Here is a 15,238-nt window from a genome sequence, read left to right as displayed (position 1 = left end):
ATCCTTGAGCACCTCCCCGAAGCTGGACGGACAGCAGCCATGCTGTGCCCACCGAGCTTAGTGTCGGGCAAAGGGTGAGTGGCATCAGCTTGGCTCACTGAGGAAGCGTCCCATTGACTGGTCTCTTCCCTCTCCGGCTAGATCCAGATGAGGGCCTTCCCACCTGGTCCAAGCTTCCCACCTTCTCCCAGACAGCTGGCATTTCCTCGGCCCCACACTGGGTGCTGGGCATTTGACCAGGAGCTCACATCTGACTGAGCGGTCAGCTGCTGCTTAGAGCCATGTGTGAGCCTCGCAGCAGCCCTAGCGTGGCCGTGGGTCGGGGAGGGCTTCCCGGAGACCTCGCAGCACCCCATTCCAGAGCAGTCTCACACCCTCAGGGCCAGGCCCCTACTCCCCGCCCTCGGTCCAGCAGCAGGGGCCGAGGGGCAAGGACACAGGCGGCAGTCCTTCCTGTGTCCCTTGGTCTGAGCCGTTAGAGGAGGCGCTCCCGTCCACTGGGCGAAGCCCCAGGGAGCAGACCCGGGCCACCTGGTGTCCTGTGCATTCTCTTTGTGGGTTGGGTTTCCTCCACGAGAAGAGGGAGCCTTTCGGGAGGAGGACTGCAGCCTTGGCTCAGATACCAGCCCTGAGCATCATCATATGCACTCCTGAGCTCTGGGGCATTTCAGTTACACCGTTTCGCTGACCGGGCAAATCTGCCTGGGGCGAGTTCAGAAAACGGTCATCAGCAGAGAGAGCCCAGCCTGCCACCGCCTCCCCCTGGGCCCCCTCCCCCGCCCTCCAGGTCCCTTGTCCCTTTTCCTTTTACCATTCCATGGTTCCACCAAAAATAAGCATGTACACAAATATTTAATGGGAAGGCAGAAATGAGTTTCTAAATATTCCAGGGGGGATTTGCCGTGCTGGTAATTTGTTTGGTGCTGATAATTACATCTTACATTTTTCCAGCTTTACTTAAAACTGTGTGCCGAGTGCTCCGGCATTTAATTACTGCTCTGCGGCAGCCACAAGGTTATTTATTAAAGAGTTATTTTATCTTGATACGGTGGATCCTGCCCCTTATCCCCTCCTTAATGTTGTGTTATTTTCATCAGAGAAATTTCCGCGAGTGAATGCCGATTGCGGGGCTGCCTCCCCCCTGCGATTAGGCTGTCACTCCACTGAATGCCGATGCCTCCAGGCGCCGCACCGCCCTATTATAGGGGGTTGTCAGCTCAAATAATTAGACTTAAAAGTTACAGCTGAAATATAATCCAGAAATGGCAAGGCCCTGTTTTGGAAATTGTCTATAAAATGTCAGCAGTAAGGATGCTCGGGGAACAGTAATAGACCGTCATTGTTGGAGCTCAGGATTAGACCCTAAGTGCGTTTTTTCCCCGGCCCTGGTTTTTCCTTCCCTGCTGTTGCTGCTGTCAGTAGACCCGAGTCCAGGGCGAGTCCTGCCCCTTCTGGAGGCCTCGTGTCAGTGACTGCAGGGAGGCACCAGCCACTCCTGGCGCTTGGGACAGCGGGGTGACCATCCAGAACTCGGGACTCCACAGATACTCAGGGTCCCAGGAAGTGGTCACTTGCCTCTGTTACCCCCACCTTCTCTCTGTAGTCCTAGCCCCTACACCGTGGGGAGGATGAGTCTGCTCTGCGGCAAACCTGTCCAGGCTCTTTGTGTTGGCTGAAGCCCAGCAGGCCTGTGAAGGGATGTGCCCTGCTGGAGCGTGCCGTCCAGGAGTCCCTGGGCTTGAGGCCCTGCCCTGGTGCTAGGGGTGATCCTAAGGCTCACCTCTGACCTCTCACTCATCCTTAGCCCCTGGGGTTCTCCCTTCCACTTGCATCTGGAAGTGGGGAATTTAAAAATAAAAACAAACCCTTCTCAATGTTAGTTCCCCAAGGGCCCTTATTTCCTAGCAGTGGCAAGAAGACCTTGTCCTCCGGGACTGTTTGAGGTAAAGCCAGGTCAGTTTTCTTCACAGCTTAGGTTGAGACCTAAGGTTTATCCACCAACGACCTACTTCCTTCCCCTGGGGCTCTTTGTTCTCATGTCCAGGGACCTGATCGGGCCCCAAGATTCTGCCACTGACCACCATCAAGCTGGCAGGTGTGTCCCTGACACAGGCTTGAGGCCCATCCTCATGCCAACTGGAGAGTGTTCTCCCGGCAGCCTCAAGAGACCCAGAAGCTTCTTCATGGAGCCACCTGGGTCTCTCTTTTCACCCTGTGAGCCAGGGTTCAAAGGGCCCTGAGCTTTTCATCCCACGGACCTGCTTCCAGTACGTGTATAAACACGTCCCTGAGTGTCAGCTGTCAGTTCCCGCCTCTTTAACTGGGAGGTGCCGGCATCCACAGCGTGGAAACCTGCAGCCCAGAGGAGGTGCCCGAGAGTGGTTCTCTTCCCCCCCCGACCCATTTGGATGCCCATGAACAAGGAGGAGACGGGGAAGCCACTGGCAGAGGGGAGAGGCAAGGAGAGAGTTGGTCCGTTAGGACCGCGGAGCCTTTTTGCCTTAGCCAGGCTACAGAGGGGAGAGGCAAGGAGAGAGTTGGTCCGTTAGGACCGCGGAGCCTTTTTGCCTTAGCCAGGCTACAGAGGGGAGAGGCAAGGAGAGAGTTCGTCAGTTAGTGAGCCTTTTTGCTTTAGCCAGGCTACATCTCCACCAGCGGGCATGCCGCTCCTCATGACCTGTGCCCCAGGTTCAGCACCAGAGCCCAGGGAGTGCCTGCACCATGTCCGAGCCTCCCAGCCTCACCTTTTGCTGTTTGTGGGGAGTGCTCAAAGGAAGCTCTTTGTCGTGGCTTTCTCCTGCCAGCTGTGCCCCCGGGGCCCACCTGCGCCCCTGCCACACAGCGCTGCTCTACCACCCAGTGCAGACTCCCGGCTTTAGGACAGATGACAGAAGCCCACTTCTATCAGCTTAACGCCAAACACGGAAACTCTTGTCTTACAAAACTGAAAGTAGAGAAGTAGATTTGGCGTCAGGCAGGGCTGGATCCAGGTGTTTAAACAGTTCGGTCAGGCATTCTTCTGTCTCTGTCTCTACCTCTGCTCTCCTCAGTAGCTCCTTTGTTCTCAAGCAGGTCCTGTCGAGTGTTGTGAAAGGTGGTCCCCAGCCTCCCACCCCCCAGGTTAGAGACCAAAAGTGGAGAGGAAAAGCCACATGTCTTAATAGTTTTCGCAAAAGGCCAAAGGTTCTACCTCTCGAGCCACATCTGGGTCGCATAGCCCATGAACCAAAAATGGGGGCTGAGATGGTTCTCCTAAGAAGATGGGGATGCCAGTTCTGGGAGGAGACATGCTGACACCCCAGTGAGCGCGGGGCACTGAGGGAAGTAGACGTGGCCCCTGGCGCTGGCCGTGGCGCTGGCGGTGCTTTGGCTCTGACTGGAGGCCTCGGAGGGAGGCAGTGTGGGCACAGTTGAGGCTGAGTAAAGTGAGGGCTGAGGAGTCATTCAAAGCTCCGTGCGAGAGTAACGGGCAGGTAATGTGAACCGATAAGGATTTGTGCCGGCTCTTTGTGGAGGGCCAGTGACCGGGTCGGGGGATGACCAGAGCAGGAGGAGCAATGGAGAACACAGCACAGCAATCCAGGGAAGGACGGTGGCTTGGACTTTGGAAGTGGCATTCACCTGTGGACTTGGCAAGAAATTAGAGTGTTGGAAAGCTATTTTAGGTGGTGCTTTAGCAGGACCTGGTGATTTGCTGGATGTCTGGTCTGTGGGTTGCAGCTTTGACCTCTGTGTAATGAGGTCACAGGTTGGACCAGGTGGTGTCTGCAGTTACTTCCAGCTTTGATTCCATGCTTTTGGGCTGAGCGAGCAGCAGTCTGGCATCTGTGGTGGAGGTGTTCCCGATGTAGCACCATGGGTCCTTTGCATGCCTGGGCTCCGCAGCAAGGACCCTCAGAGACCTGCACCCTGAGTGATGCCCTCTGGGTCTAATCTTAGCCTCGCTGCCTGCCTTCTTCAGCCCTGCGTGTAGGGGTGCCCAGGAAGGACACACCCCAGCCTCTGCCCACCAATTGCATGCCCTGTTTGCATGCCAAGCATGTCTGCCCATGGCTAGGTTTTGCTTGCCTTCCCTCCTTCTGCATGTTCCGAATGTCTTTACCAAGCTCGAGACTTTGGCAGGCGGGGTGGGAGGGGGGTCCAGGCTGCACCTTGAACTGAGAAGCACAGAACAGCTTCTTTCCCGGGGAGCCCAAGGTTGGAGGTTGTGGCCAGGCACAGCCACCCTCCCCCTTGAGACCCTGTCCATTGGTGCCGAAAGCCGTCTGCTTGGCACCCTCATCATGTTACTGCCATCGTCATGCCCATCCTGCCCGCGGACCACGTCCCTGGCCCGCCCAGAACTCTGGCCCCTGTCCAGTCCTCCTGGAAGCAGCCCCTTCCTTGGGTTCTCAGGCTCTGCCAGGCTGAGGTTCTGGGAGGTGGTCCTGCTGCGGCCCTTATCTCTTCCCCGGGGATCACAGCCTGGAGGTGGAGGCAGTGGCCTCAGAGAAGGTGGCCACGTCACTTCCGGGCTGACCTTCTGCCCTGCCCGAGTCCTGCTCTGAGGACCCTCCACCCTAGGGTGCCTGGATCTCTCGCGCTAGTGCCCCAGCTGGCCCTGCTGGAGACCCTCCTTGGTGGGGGCAGGGGTGGGAGCAGGTAGAGGCGGGCACTGGAGAGCAACCTGGGATGTGGCCCCTACAGGCCTTGCACTGATTCCCCTGTGATCCTGGGCCTCAGTTTCCTAGGCTGTAAAACTGGAGCTTGGTTGCAGAATCTCTCGTGTTCCAGACAGTCCCTGAGAGCAGGGGCTATTCTGGCCCCAAAGCAGAATGGGTGGGGGTCAGCCAGGGCCCAGGAACCCCACCCCTTGGCTCTGACGAGAGGGGCTTCTTGGACGAGGGGCCCCTGCCCTTCCACCCGCACACGTGCCCTGCCCGGCCTGTGAGCGCCTCTCTCCCTCCTCCCGCAGTGCGCCGCGTGGCTCCGCGTTTCTCCATCCCTCCCAGCAGCCAGGAGGTGATGCCGGGCGGCAGCGTGAACCTGACGTGTGTCGCCGTTGGCGCACCCATGCCCTACGTGAAGTGGATGATGGGGGCCGAAGAGCTCACCAAGGAGGATGAGATGCCGGTCGGCCGCAATGTGCTGGAGCTCAGCAATGTGGTGCGCTCTGCCAACTACACTTGCGTGGCCATCTCCTCCCTGGGCATGATCGAGGCCACGGCCCAGGTCACCGTGAAAGGTGAGCCTCACTGGTGTGCTGGCCATGGCCTGTGGCCTTCCCTGGACTGGGCAGGGAAGGGGGGCATGACTGCTGGGAGATGGGTGGGGCTGAGGGTTGTTATCCTGCTGGTGCCTGGCCCTGGGGTTCCTCCTGGCCCTCAGTGGTGGACGGAAGGCTTTCTGTCAGAAACTGGCTTAAATATTTGAGCTAACAGGTGCTAGGTCCCTGCAGGGCAGATGCAGTGCTGGTTAGGAAGCACAGGTTGTATTGTTCAGGTGGCGTCACCCTGGCAAACAGATTCTCTTGTTGTTCCCATTTTATAAGTTAGGAAACTGAGGCACAGAGTTACAGGGAAGTAAATGATGGAGCAGGGACTTGAACCCTGGGGGTCTGAATCCACCACACACCCCTCTAACCATAGAACTGGACCCTCAGCTTTCCCAGCCTCCCAGAAAGAAGGATGGGAAACAGTAGGCAAGGCAGGTGGGTTCTCTCTGCCCTGGCCCTAGGACAGCCACATGTAGACCAGACTCCTTGGGGTGCTCTGCTTCCAGTCTCCCCTCTGATAACACCCCCCATTCTGCAGCATGAGTCCTCTGTTTAACAGAGCAGCATCATGTTATAGAAGGGAGAAACACCCTGCATTGGCTTCTGACTGCTTTTAAGATAAAGACCAGGATCCACACGGCTGTGACCTGAGCAGGCTGACAGTCCCAAGTGTCACCTGCCCTCACCCCACCCTTGCTGTCACTGGCTCCACCTCGCTCCCCAGGTCTCAGTCCTGGGAAGCTTTCCCCAATCACCCCATTCAGGGACGCCCTGGACTTTTCTCCAACTCAGCACCCTGCTTTCTGCTGCATTACGCATACCAGAGCCATGATCATTGCTCGCTGATCGCTTCTCTCTCGCACTGGTGTATGAACCCCATGAGTGCAGCGACGTGACCGTGTAACAGCGCGTCCTCAGCCCTAGCACAGTGCCTGGCACCCCAGCAGCACTCAGTTTGTGAGTGCCTGTTGTTCGGGGATTGGCTGTGGACCTGGGACTTCTCCCCTCCTTTTGAGCCAAGCCATGGTGTCTGTGGGGCCGGCAGCCCCATCCGTCTCTCTCAAATCCAGGACCATTCCCTGAGGAAATCCCTTCCCTCTCCCCGCCCCTATTACGCACGCTTGCCAATGAGTGAGCCCAGATGCACTGCAGAGGCCTGTGTGTCTCCCATCTGCACGGGCCCAGGCAGGCCACCTCTGGGTCCGTTTGCTCAATGAGCCACCAGGGCTGGTGTGAGGTCCAGGGAGTCCTAGAAGTGACTTAGGTGGACACCGAATGACCCAAGGCCCCTACAGGCACTGAGGGGCCTGGCCACCAGCCCCCGCTACCAGACCTCAGTGGTCATCGGGGGCTTTTCAGGCGATCTTTGCAGGGGAGGGCTGTGGGGGGCGGGGTCAACCACACTCTGGTTGGATGAACCCCAGGGCAGGGTCAGCTCCTGGGGTCGTGACCTCAGGCAGCCCTGAGCCTTCCACTTTGTCCCCAGCCCTGCCGAAGCCTCCGATTGACCTTGTGGTGACAGAGACAACTGCCACCAGCGTCACTCTCACCTGGGACTCTGGGAACTCAGAGCCTGTGTCCTACTATGGCATCCAGTACCGCCCAGCGGGCGCGGAGGGCCCCTTCCAGGAGGTGGACGGCGTGGCCACCACCCGCTACAGCATCGGCGGCCTGAGCCCTTTCTCAGAGTACGCCTTCCGCGTGCTGGCGGTGAACAGCATCGGGCGCGGGCCGCCCAGCGAGGCGGTGCGGGCGCGCACGGGGGAGCAGGCGCCCTCCAGCCCCCCGCGCCGCGTGCAGGCACGCATGCTGAGTGCCAGCACCATGCTGGTGCAGTGGGAGCCGCCCGAGGAGCCCAACGGCCTGGTGCGGGGCTACCGCGTCTACTACACCCCCGACTCCCGCCGCCCTCTGAGCGCCTGGCACAAGCATAACACGGACGCCGGGCTCCTCACCACCGTGGGCAGCCTGCTGCCTGGCATCACCTACAGCCTGCGCGTGCTGGCCTTCACCGCCGTGGGTGACGGCCCCCCCAGCCCCACCATCCAGGTCAAGACGCAGCAGGGAGGTAGGCGCAGGCCAGGCTGGGTGGTACCCCTCCTCCCTCGGGCCTTGAGCTGGGGGGTGGGGGGGGGCAGTCTTTGGGATGATGAAAGCCCGTATCTGCACACACGGCCACTGGGGAGGCAGGGCGGGGGTGGGGTGAGGCCCTGCCTCCTTCCACTGGGGGCCCCTGCCCTTGGGGGATTGGCGAGGCTGATGGCACCTGGCTGGGGTGTTGCAGTGCCTGCCCAGCCCGCGGACTTCCAGGCCGAGGCGGACTCAGACACCAGGATCCAGCTCTCGTGGCTGCTGCCCCCGCAGGAGCGGATCGTCAAGTATGAGTTGGTGTACTGGGCGGCAGAGGATGAGGGCCAGCAGGTGAGCACCCAGCAGTGTGGAGGGAGGGGGGCTGCTCCCGGTCCCTGGGGGTCTGTGCTGGGCTCTCCCAGGCAGGCTTTCCTGGATTCTGGGGTCATGGGGACACAGCCCCGAGGCTCTGGGACCCTTGCTGGCCTGTGTGGTCCTGTAGTCTTTGTCACCCCTGTGCTGGGGACAGAGCTCCTAAGTCCGTCCTGGGTCTCCTCGGCTCTGTGGCTCTCATGGCACCAGCAGAGCCCTCAAGTTCCCCAGGCCACCATGTCCGTGGTGTTCCCATGCCCATGTGGTCAGTGAGGTGCCCTTGCATGGGCCACGTGGCCACATGGCAGGGAGCCAGCCCTGCAGCTACCGTGGGTCCGCAGGGATCAGCCACAGCCCCTGTTGGGGGTGACCTCTGAGTGACCTTTGAGGTCAGGGTGGTCAGTGAGTGCTCTTTGCTCTTCCAGCACAAGGTGACCTTCGACCCCACGTCCTCCTATACTGTAGAGGACCTGAAGCCCGACACACTGTACCGCTTCCAGCTGGCCGCCCGCTCTGAGCTGGGGGTGGGAGTCTTCACCCCCACCATTGAGGCTCGCACAGCACAGTCCAGTAAGTGTCTCCCAGAGCCACGGCTGCTACAGCTGGGCGGGTCACGGACACACACACACACACACCCTTTCCCCTCGACCAGGCGGGTGGTCAGTTCCGCTGGGCCCTGGGCTCAGTCTGGATCCCAAGTGAGGGACAGGTAAGTGCCCTCTAGTCTGCATCCGGGCGGCTGCTGCCCTCGCTGCTCTCTGCCCACCTCCTGCCTTCCCTCAGCCCTGCCCCCGCCCAGGTAAGTCCTGTGTCTCCTCCCCCACCTGCTCTGTGCTGGTCACATTAGCCCACAGCCACCCTCCATGGAGGGACCACTGTGCTCGCTGTGTTTCCGACCTGCTCCAGCGGCGTCTTCCCTCCTGTATCCCCACATCTCATCTCCCTGTTACCCATATTCCTGCCTCCTGCCCCCTGCCCCCTCCACGAGAGTCCAAGTGAGCCAGGCAGTCTCACTGAGCCAGCTGCACGGGGGAGAGATGAGGCCGCACTGGGACCGTGTGGCACTCGTGTGTTGGACTGTGCATGAGGCTGTGTGTGTACGCATTTAGGAGTGCTGCGTGCTACTGTGTTCCTGCGTGAGACTGATGCCGTGAATGTGTCCATGTCTGAGCACCCAACTGTGCAGCCCCTGAAGGTGTCTGTCACCGTGGCTGGGTCTGGGTGTGTCCATTGGCTGTTCTTAGGATTGGGACCCAACCAGTGTGTCTCAGGTGTCTGGCTCTCTGCACCTCTCCCTCCCGGTGACAGATTGCGAGCCCATGGGCTCTCTACTCACATGGCCACAATGAGCCATCATCTGTAAGGTTGGCCTGTGATAATGGGACCAAGTATGTGTGGCTGGTTGGGGTCGTGGCATTGAGACAGCACGTGTGATGACATGTGATGGTCCTGTGAGGCCCCTTATGTCACATGGGATTGTGTTAATGTGCCGTGTGTGACTTGGTGTTCCTGGATTCATTCTACAAGCACTTGCCACACTCCTGCTGGGGCCCATGCACCCTGCTGGGAGTAGCACAACCATGACGTGGCCTCTGCCCGTGGGGGTCCTTGTCTAGTGGGGAAGACAGACATTAAACCCACAATTACCCAAATGAGCTTTTAATTATATTTGTGTAAAGTGCCATGGAGGAAACAAACAGTGGAGAGAAGATGTGACGGGAAGCTGGTGTCATCTGAGGAGTCAAAGGGGCTTCCTTGGGTGACACGGAAGCCCTAGGCAGGGGGTCAGCAGGTGCCAGAGACCTTGAAGCAGGATTGTGGTCAGGGCGAGCAGCCAGCCAGTATGGCCAGAGCAGCCCCCGGACAACAGCATCAGGGCTTTGGGGACAGGAAACAGGAGAGCTGCTGCCTAGCTAAGGGTGAGAACGCGCGGAACAGCCCAACAGCACGCAGGAGACAGGAGAGGCTGTGTGCGTCGTTCTAGGTAAGTGGTGGCGGCTTAGGGGAGCTGGAGGTGGGGGTTGGGGGTGGTTTTGAGAGCTGTCTGGGATCCCGCTGGCCAGACTTCGTGACAAATTAGGTGTGGGGGTGAGCTAAGGGAGAGGGGTGCCTCGGGTGCAGCCTTGTACATGGTGTGCAGACCTGGGAGGAGAGTGGTGCTACTCACTCCCTGGGATGGGAAGTGAGACAGAAGCAGGCACGAGGGGCACACCTGGTGCCGAGGCCCCCAGGCTCAGGAAGCTGTGTGCCATCCGGGCACTGATGCTTGGCAGGTGGCCAGGATCCAGAGCTGGGGCTGGAGTTCAACTGAGAAGGAGGACCAGGGATGGGAGGGACTCCAGGAGATGGCGGTGTCTTGGAGGTCAGAAGAGAGTTTCAAGAAGGAGACCAGATGTTGCTGCTGAGCGGTCAGGGCCAGAGCATGACCACTGGGTGTAGTAATATGCAGGGGTGGACCTGGTGTGAGGGGCTGAAGCTGACTGGAGACCCAGGAGGCTTGTGTGGGAGACACGGAGGTAGAGACAGAGGCTGAGCTGAGAAAGGGGACACCGCAGCTGGTGCGGGAGGGGAGGCTGTGGGGCCAAGGATGGGATGTAGGAAGACTAAGATGGGGAAATCTTGAGCACACATAAATGTCATTGGAAATGTGTCCACGAGGAGTAGACAGTGCGGAAAAGAGGATAGTTGGCACCTTGGGAAGTGAGGAAGAGGGCAGAGAACAGGCGAGGGGAGAGACTGGCCTTGGACAGGAAGGTACTCCCTTCCTTCCTGGGGTGGGAGAAGGAGAAACCCGCAGCCAAAGCTGGCCAGTTGGTGGGTTTGGTGCCGAGAGCTGCAGGAGCTGCTGTCGGGAGGTCTTGGTTTTCTCTGCAGAGTAGGAGATGGGATTATCTGCCGAGAGGAAGGGAGGTTTGAGGAGCGTGGAGGAAGTGGAAGGTGTTTTGCGTCAAGCGGCGTGGTAGGGGGTGGCGGGCAGAGAGCAGAGGCCAGCCGACAAGTATGGATCGTCCCAGGAGCCGTGGGCGCTCACAGGGCTCTCACCAGCCTTGGCAGGTTCTTCTGCCTGCCCTGTGTGCTGCCTTGGAGAAGGTGGGGGATGGGGTCATTCAGAGCCTGCTGCAGGCTAGGCAGGAGCTCAGAGTTTGGCGTGTTGGTATGAGTGGTGAGCGTCTAAGCTGAATAGCAAGGGCAGTGAGGATGGTAGGTCAGCAGATGGGGACCCTGGGGCTGCAGGGCAGGTGGTGGGCTGGGGACCCTGAGCAGCTGAGCTGGGCCATGAGGCAAGGGCCTGTCAGGGGGTGTTGGAGGCCAGTTGTAGAGAGAGTGGCAGCGTCTGGGGCAGGACCCCCGCAGTGCAGGGAGGAGAAGGCTCTGAAGGTGAGGGACTTGGGAGCCAGTGGGTTGAGGGGCTGCTGGCATCCTGGGCGGGGTGGTGACAGAACTCACGATGAGAAACCCCCGTGATGACAGCGGAGTTCTCAGTGGGACTGGGGTCTGGGAGTGATGAGTGAGGGCCCCTCTGATGGGACTTTCCCTGAGACTGCCCTGGGGGCTTTGCACCTTGGCCATGGACACCCTGTCCAGGCAGACACAGGCTCAGGCCGCCTCGCGCCACAGGAGCCATCGGGCCACTTGCCCTGAGAAGGGGGAGAGCTGTGGGCACGGCCATGAGTGGTTGTAGGCGTGAGCAGGGATGAGGGTGGCATGGCCTCCATTGCTTGTGTGTGTGATGCCGTGTGTGTTTCGTATGAGACGGTGGATGCGTGAGGTGCTGCGTTAGAGGCCTGCGTGTGTGTCTGTGTGCGTGTGTGGAGAGCCTGCGGTCCAGCGGGAGAGCCGGGCTGTCCGGTGGCCAGTGGCGGCAGCTTGCCTGGAGGGGCCCCGGGAATAACCACGCCACCCCCCCGGGGAGTAGCCCACCTGGGTGAGTCTCCGTCCTCCGTGACCGGTCGCTGTGCCTGTGGCCCCCCACCCTCCATCTGCCTGCTTCCCCCCCATTTGTCTCCCCCAGCCCCCTCCGCACCCCCCCAGAAGGTGACGTGTGTGAGCGTGGGCTCCACCACCGTCCGGGTAAGTTGGGTCCCGCCGCCGGCCGACAGCCGCAACGGCGTCATCACCCAGTACTCGGTGGCCTACGAGGCGGTGGACGGCGAGGACCGCGGGCGGCACGTGGTGGACGGCATCGGCCGCGAGCACTCCAGCTGGGACCTGGTGGGCCTGGAGAAGTGGACGGAGTACCGGGTGTGGGTGCGGGCGCACACGGACGTGGGCCCTGGCCCTGAGAGCAGCCCGGTGCTGGTCCGCACCGACGAGGACGGTAGGCGGCGCCGGGGACAGGCGAGGGGAGGGGCGGGGGACAGGAGAGCTGCCTGCTACGGGTGAGGATGCACGGGACAGCCCGGCAGGACGCTACAGGCAGGAGAGGCTGTGCCTCGGTCTAGGCAAGAGGTGTCCCCACCGGACGTCCCGAGCATCTCTGGGGGACTTCCCATCTTCCCGGTACAGGCTTAATGGCCCCGCCTGGGGAGATGGAGCTCGTGGGACAGCCTGTGCCTGAATCCCAGCCCCGGGGCTCCCCAAGCAGGGGAGCCTCAAAAGGCTGAGGCCAAAGAGGGCGAGAATCAGGGAGACTGGTGCCGGAGACACTAGCGAGGCTCACCTCACTAGACGTCAGGGTGACGCGGGGCCCAGAGGAGACAGCACAGATTGTGCTGACTCGGGCAGGTCAAAGGCCTGGTGCCCCACCTCCCACCTCGGTCCTCCTCCCCACCGAGTGAGGCAGTCCTGGGCCCAAGGGCCGCAGAGTCCCAGGCTCTTCCCCGTGCAGGTGGAGGGAGCCCTCCACGTTCCTCTGCAGGACAGACAGTCTAAGGCAACCGCATCAGGGGTAGTGGGGTGCGGAGGCATGGCACTGGAGCTGTGCTGTGCCCGCCTGACTTCCTTCTCCACGCACCTGACTTCCTCCTCCTTCTGGTCCCCAGTGCCCAGTGGGCCACCACGGAAGGTGGAGGTGGAGCCGCTCAACTCCACTGCCGTGCGCGTCTCCTGGAAGCTGCCCGTCCCCAGCAAGCAGCATGGCCAGATCCGCGGCTACCAGGTCACCTACGTGCGGCTGGAGAATGGCGAGCCCCGCGGCGCCCCCATCATCCAGGACGTCATGCTGGCCGAGGCCCAGGTGTGCCCCTGGGAGGTGGTGGGGTCGGCAGGCAGGCAGGCGAGACTGTCGCATTCCACTTCCTCTTTGGAACCCAGGTTCGCTCCCCTCCCCTGCCTGCTCTCAGAGGGCTGGTGACACCAAGACATGCTGTGGCATTTGGGGAAGCGCTGAGACCAGGAGGTTAGGGCCAGCTGCCAGGATCACTCCCTCCTCTGTCTTGGGTCTGCCCGAGCTGTCCCAACCCAGGCTCGGCCAGCCCCACCTGCCCTGGTGGCAGTCCCAGCCTGGCAGTCACCTCAGTGGCTCAGCCACCGGTGCCAGCAGTGTGGAGCTCTGTCGGCACGCACCCAGGCCTCAGCCCAACACCCCAAGCCCTCCTTGGCGGCTTGCAGGAAATGCACCCGCTGTCTGTTAGGCTGGGTTTTCGAGCTGTGCCTTCCTCCTCTCACAGCTGGGGCGGTCACCTCCCCCATTTGGCTGTTGTCCTGGCAGAGTTCCGTGAATCGGGCCGGGCTGATGTTTGCTCTCAAGGGCTGGGCTCACGGCCCGTCTCACTCACACCTCTACACCCTTCCGTCCTCAGGGGATGGTGCTTCTGCCCAGGAGCTTGGGGTGAGGTTCCTGGGGTATTCTCAGCACTGTTTGGCTATCAGGAGAACCTGGGGCACTGGGAGACTGGGCGAGCGGGCCAGAACTTCCCAGGAAGGGGTGGCTGAGCTCAGATATGAGGCCAGGTCTCAGGATTCCTGGGAAAGGCCTGTAATTGCTACCATGACTTCCCTCCCCACATACTCTGTTGAAGATTCACGACACCTGGCGGTGTGTCTGTGCTGAAGGGCTTTCTGTCCAGAATAAGGGCCGTGAGGGGGTGGAGCCTGACTTAACCCCAGAATGCAACACCCCCCCTACCCCCGGTCTGGCTCTTCACACCACCCCCGTCCCGCAGGCTGGGATCAGACTGGTGTCCTTCGTGCTGCACTTAGGGTTGGACTCACCCACAGGCAGGCAGGGCTTTCGTGTCTCCAGCTCCGGCTGGCTTCAGTTTTCTGCCCAGAGGCCACGCTCTTCCTCCTCTGGGCCTGCCCAGCGCTAAGGGAGCAGGGGGGAGAAGGCGGGCCTGTGACTGCATTCCGGGGGCAGGTTGAGGGCTCTTCCTGGAGCCTCGGTGGGTGGACACACCCACCCAGAAGCATCCCGGGAATGGGGAATGGGCTCCCTCCAGCCCTGCCGCCCCAGGGGACCAGCAGCACAGCTGCAGCCATGGCGGCTCCAGAGAAGCTGCTTCTCTTCGGGTGCCCCCTTCTGGTCCCGAGTGGTTAGAAGGGAGCTGGGCCGGAGGACGCAGGGCACTGTCCTCTTGGTCTCAGATCTCCTGTGACAGGAGGTAAGCATGCGCCCTAGCTCTAGGGAAGCCGAATGAAGGCGGAGGACCCGCCTTTGTAGCCCCTGACACCCGGACTGGGTCATTGTGCTCCAGGCCAGGAGGTGAGCAGATGGGGCCTGGTCCCCAGCCTGGCCACAGGGCCCAGCTGTCCCCCAAGCGCCTGGTCAAGGACATCGCAGCCTGTCCTTCCCCACAGCACCATCTGCTCAGCCCAGGCCTCATCAGTGGCGTGCGTGCCCCCCACGACTGTTTGGCCGGACTTGTCTCCCTTCATGTGTGTGTTCCCATCTCCAGTCTGTTTCTCGTGGTCGCTGACTCCACCTCCCTGTCTCTTTTCATCCCTGTGGTCTGTTTTTCCTTCCTCTCTGTTTCTGTCTCTCCCTCTCGCTGACTGCATTTTCATCTGTCTGTTCTCTTCTCTCCTGTGATCCCTTCCGTCCTCTGGCCCTGTGTTTTGCCTCAATCTGTTTCTCTTTCCCTTCTTGTCTCTCAGTCTCCCCCTTGCAAGGCCCTCCACGCCTACGCCTGGCTTGGATAGCAAGGGCAACCCCCATCCCCCTAGGCAAGGAACCTAGAGCAGGGCTGGGCCCAGGCACACCTTAGAAAGTGGCCGAGGCCAGGAGGGACGGCCGAGGGCCTCCTCCCATATCTTGTCCCCCACTCCTTGCAAGGACTTTCAAGACACCTTCCCAGAACAGGAGCAACTGGGATTGCTGGACAGAGATCAGGCCAGCACTGTGAGGCGGTTGGGCCAGAGGACCCTATGGTCTGGGGATGGCATAGCCCCGCTTCCTGTGCTGTGCTGGACAGCTCTCAACCCCCAGCCCTCCCTCCAGTGCCCCAGAACCTTCCTCTCTCCACCCTCCATGCACCACAGCCTGGAGAAGAACGTCCTGAGAATCAGCAGCAGCAGTAGCGCCAGCCCAGATCTGTGCCTTCCTATCCTGATCTTCGGGTATCCTGGGAAGGAACTGGGTCTTTCCCAGTGCCTGTGGGGCAG

At 60.8% G+C, this 15,238-nt stretch overlaps 1 protein-coding gene across 1 annotated transcript in view; it reads left to right on the top strand.

Moving 5' to 3' along the window:
- The window catches only part of PTPRF (protein tyrosine phosphatase receptor type F), an 84,012-nt gene that overhangs the window by 48,518 nt on the left and 20,256 nt on the right, over positions 1-15,238 (top strand). The window contains exons 8-13 of the mRNA XM_055586141.1: positions 4,955-5,224; positions 6,741-7,322; positions 7,539-7,675; positions 8,122-8,266; positions 11,709-12,014; positions 12,679-12,872. Of these exons, the coding sequence (XP_055442116.1) occupies positions 4,955-5,224; positions 6,741-7,322; positions 7,539-7,675; positions 8,122-8,266; positions 11,709-12,014; positions 12,679-12,872 (1,634 nt within the window). The remainder of the gene's footprint in view (positions 1-4,954; positions 5,225-6,740; positions 7,323-7,538; positions 7,676-8,121; positions 8,267-11,708; positions 12,015-12,678; positions 12,873-15,238) is intronic.

Source organism: Bubalus kerabau, chromosome 6 (genome assembly GCF_029407905.1).
Source record: "Bubalus kerabau isolate K-KA32 ecotype Philippines breed swamp buffalo chromosome 6, PCC_UOA_SB_1v2, whole genome shotgun sequence".
Lineage (NCBI taxonomy): Eukaryota > Metazoa > Chordata > Mammalia > Artiodactyla > Bovidae > Bubalus > Bubalus kerabau.
Note: the sequence above shows the minus strand (reverse complement) of the source record. Positions and strands in the feature narration are given on the sequence as shown.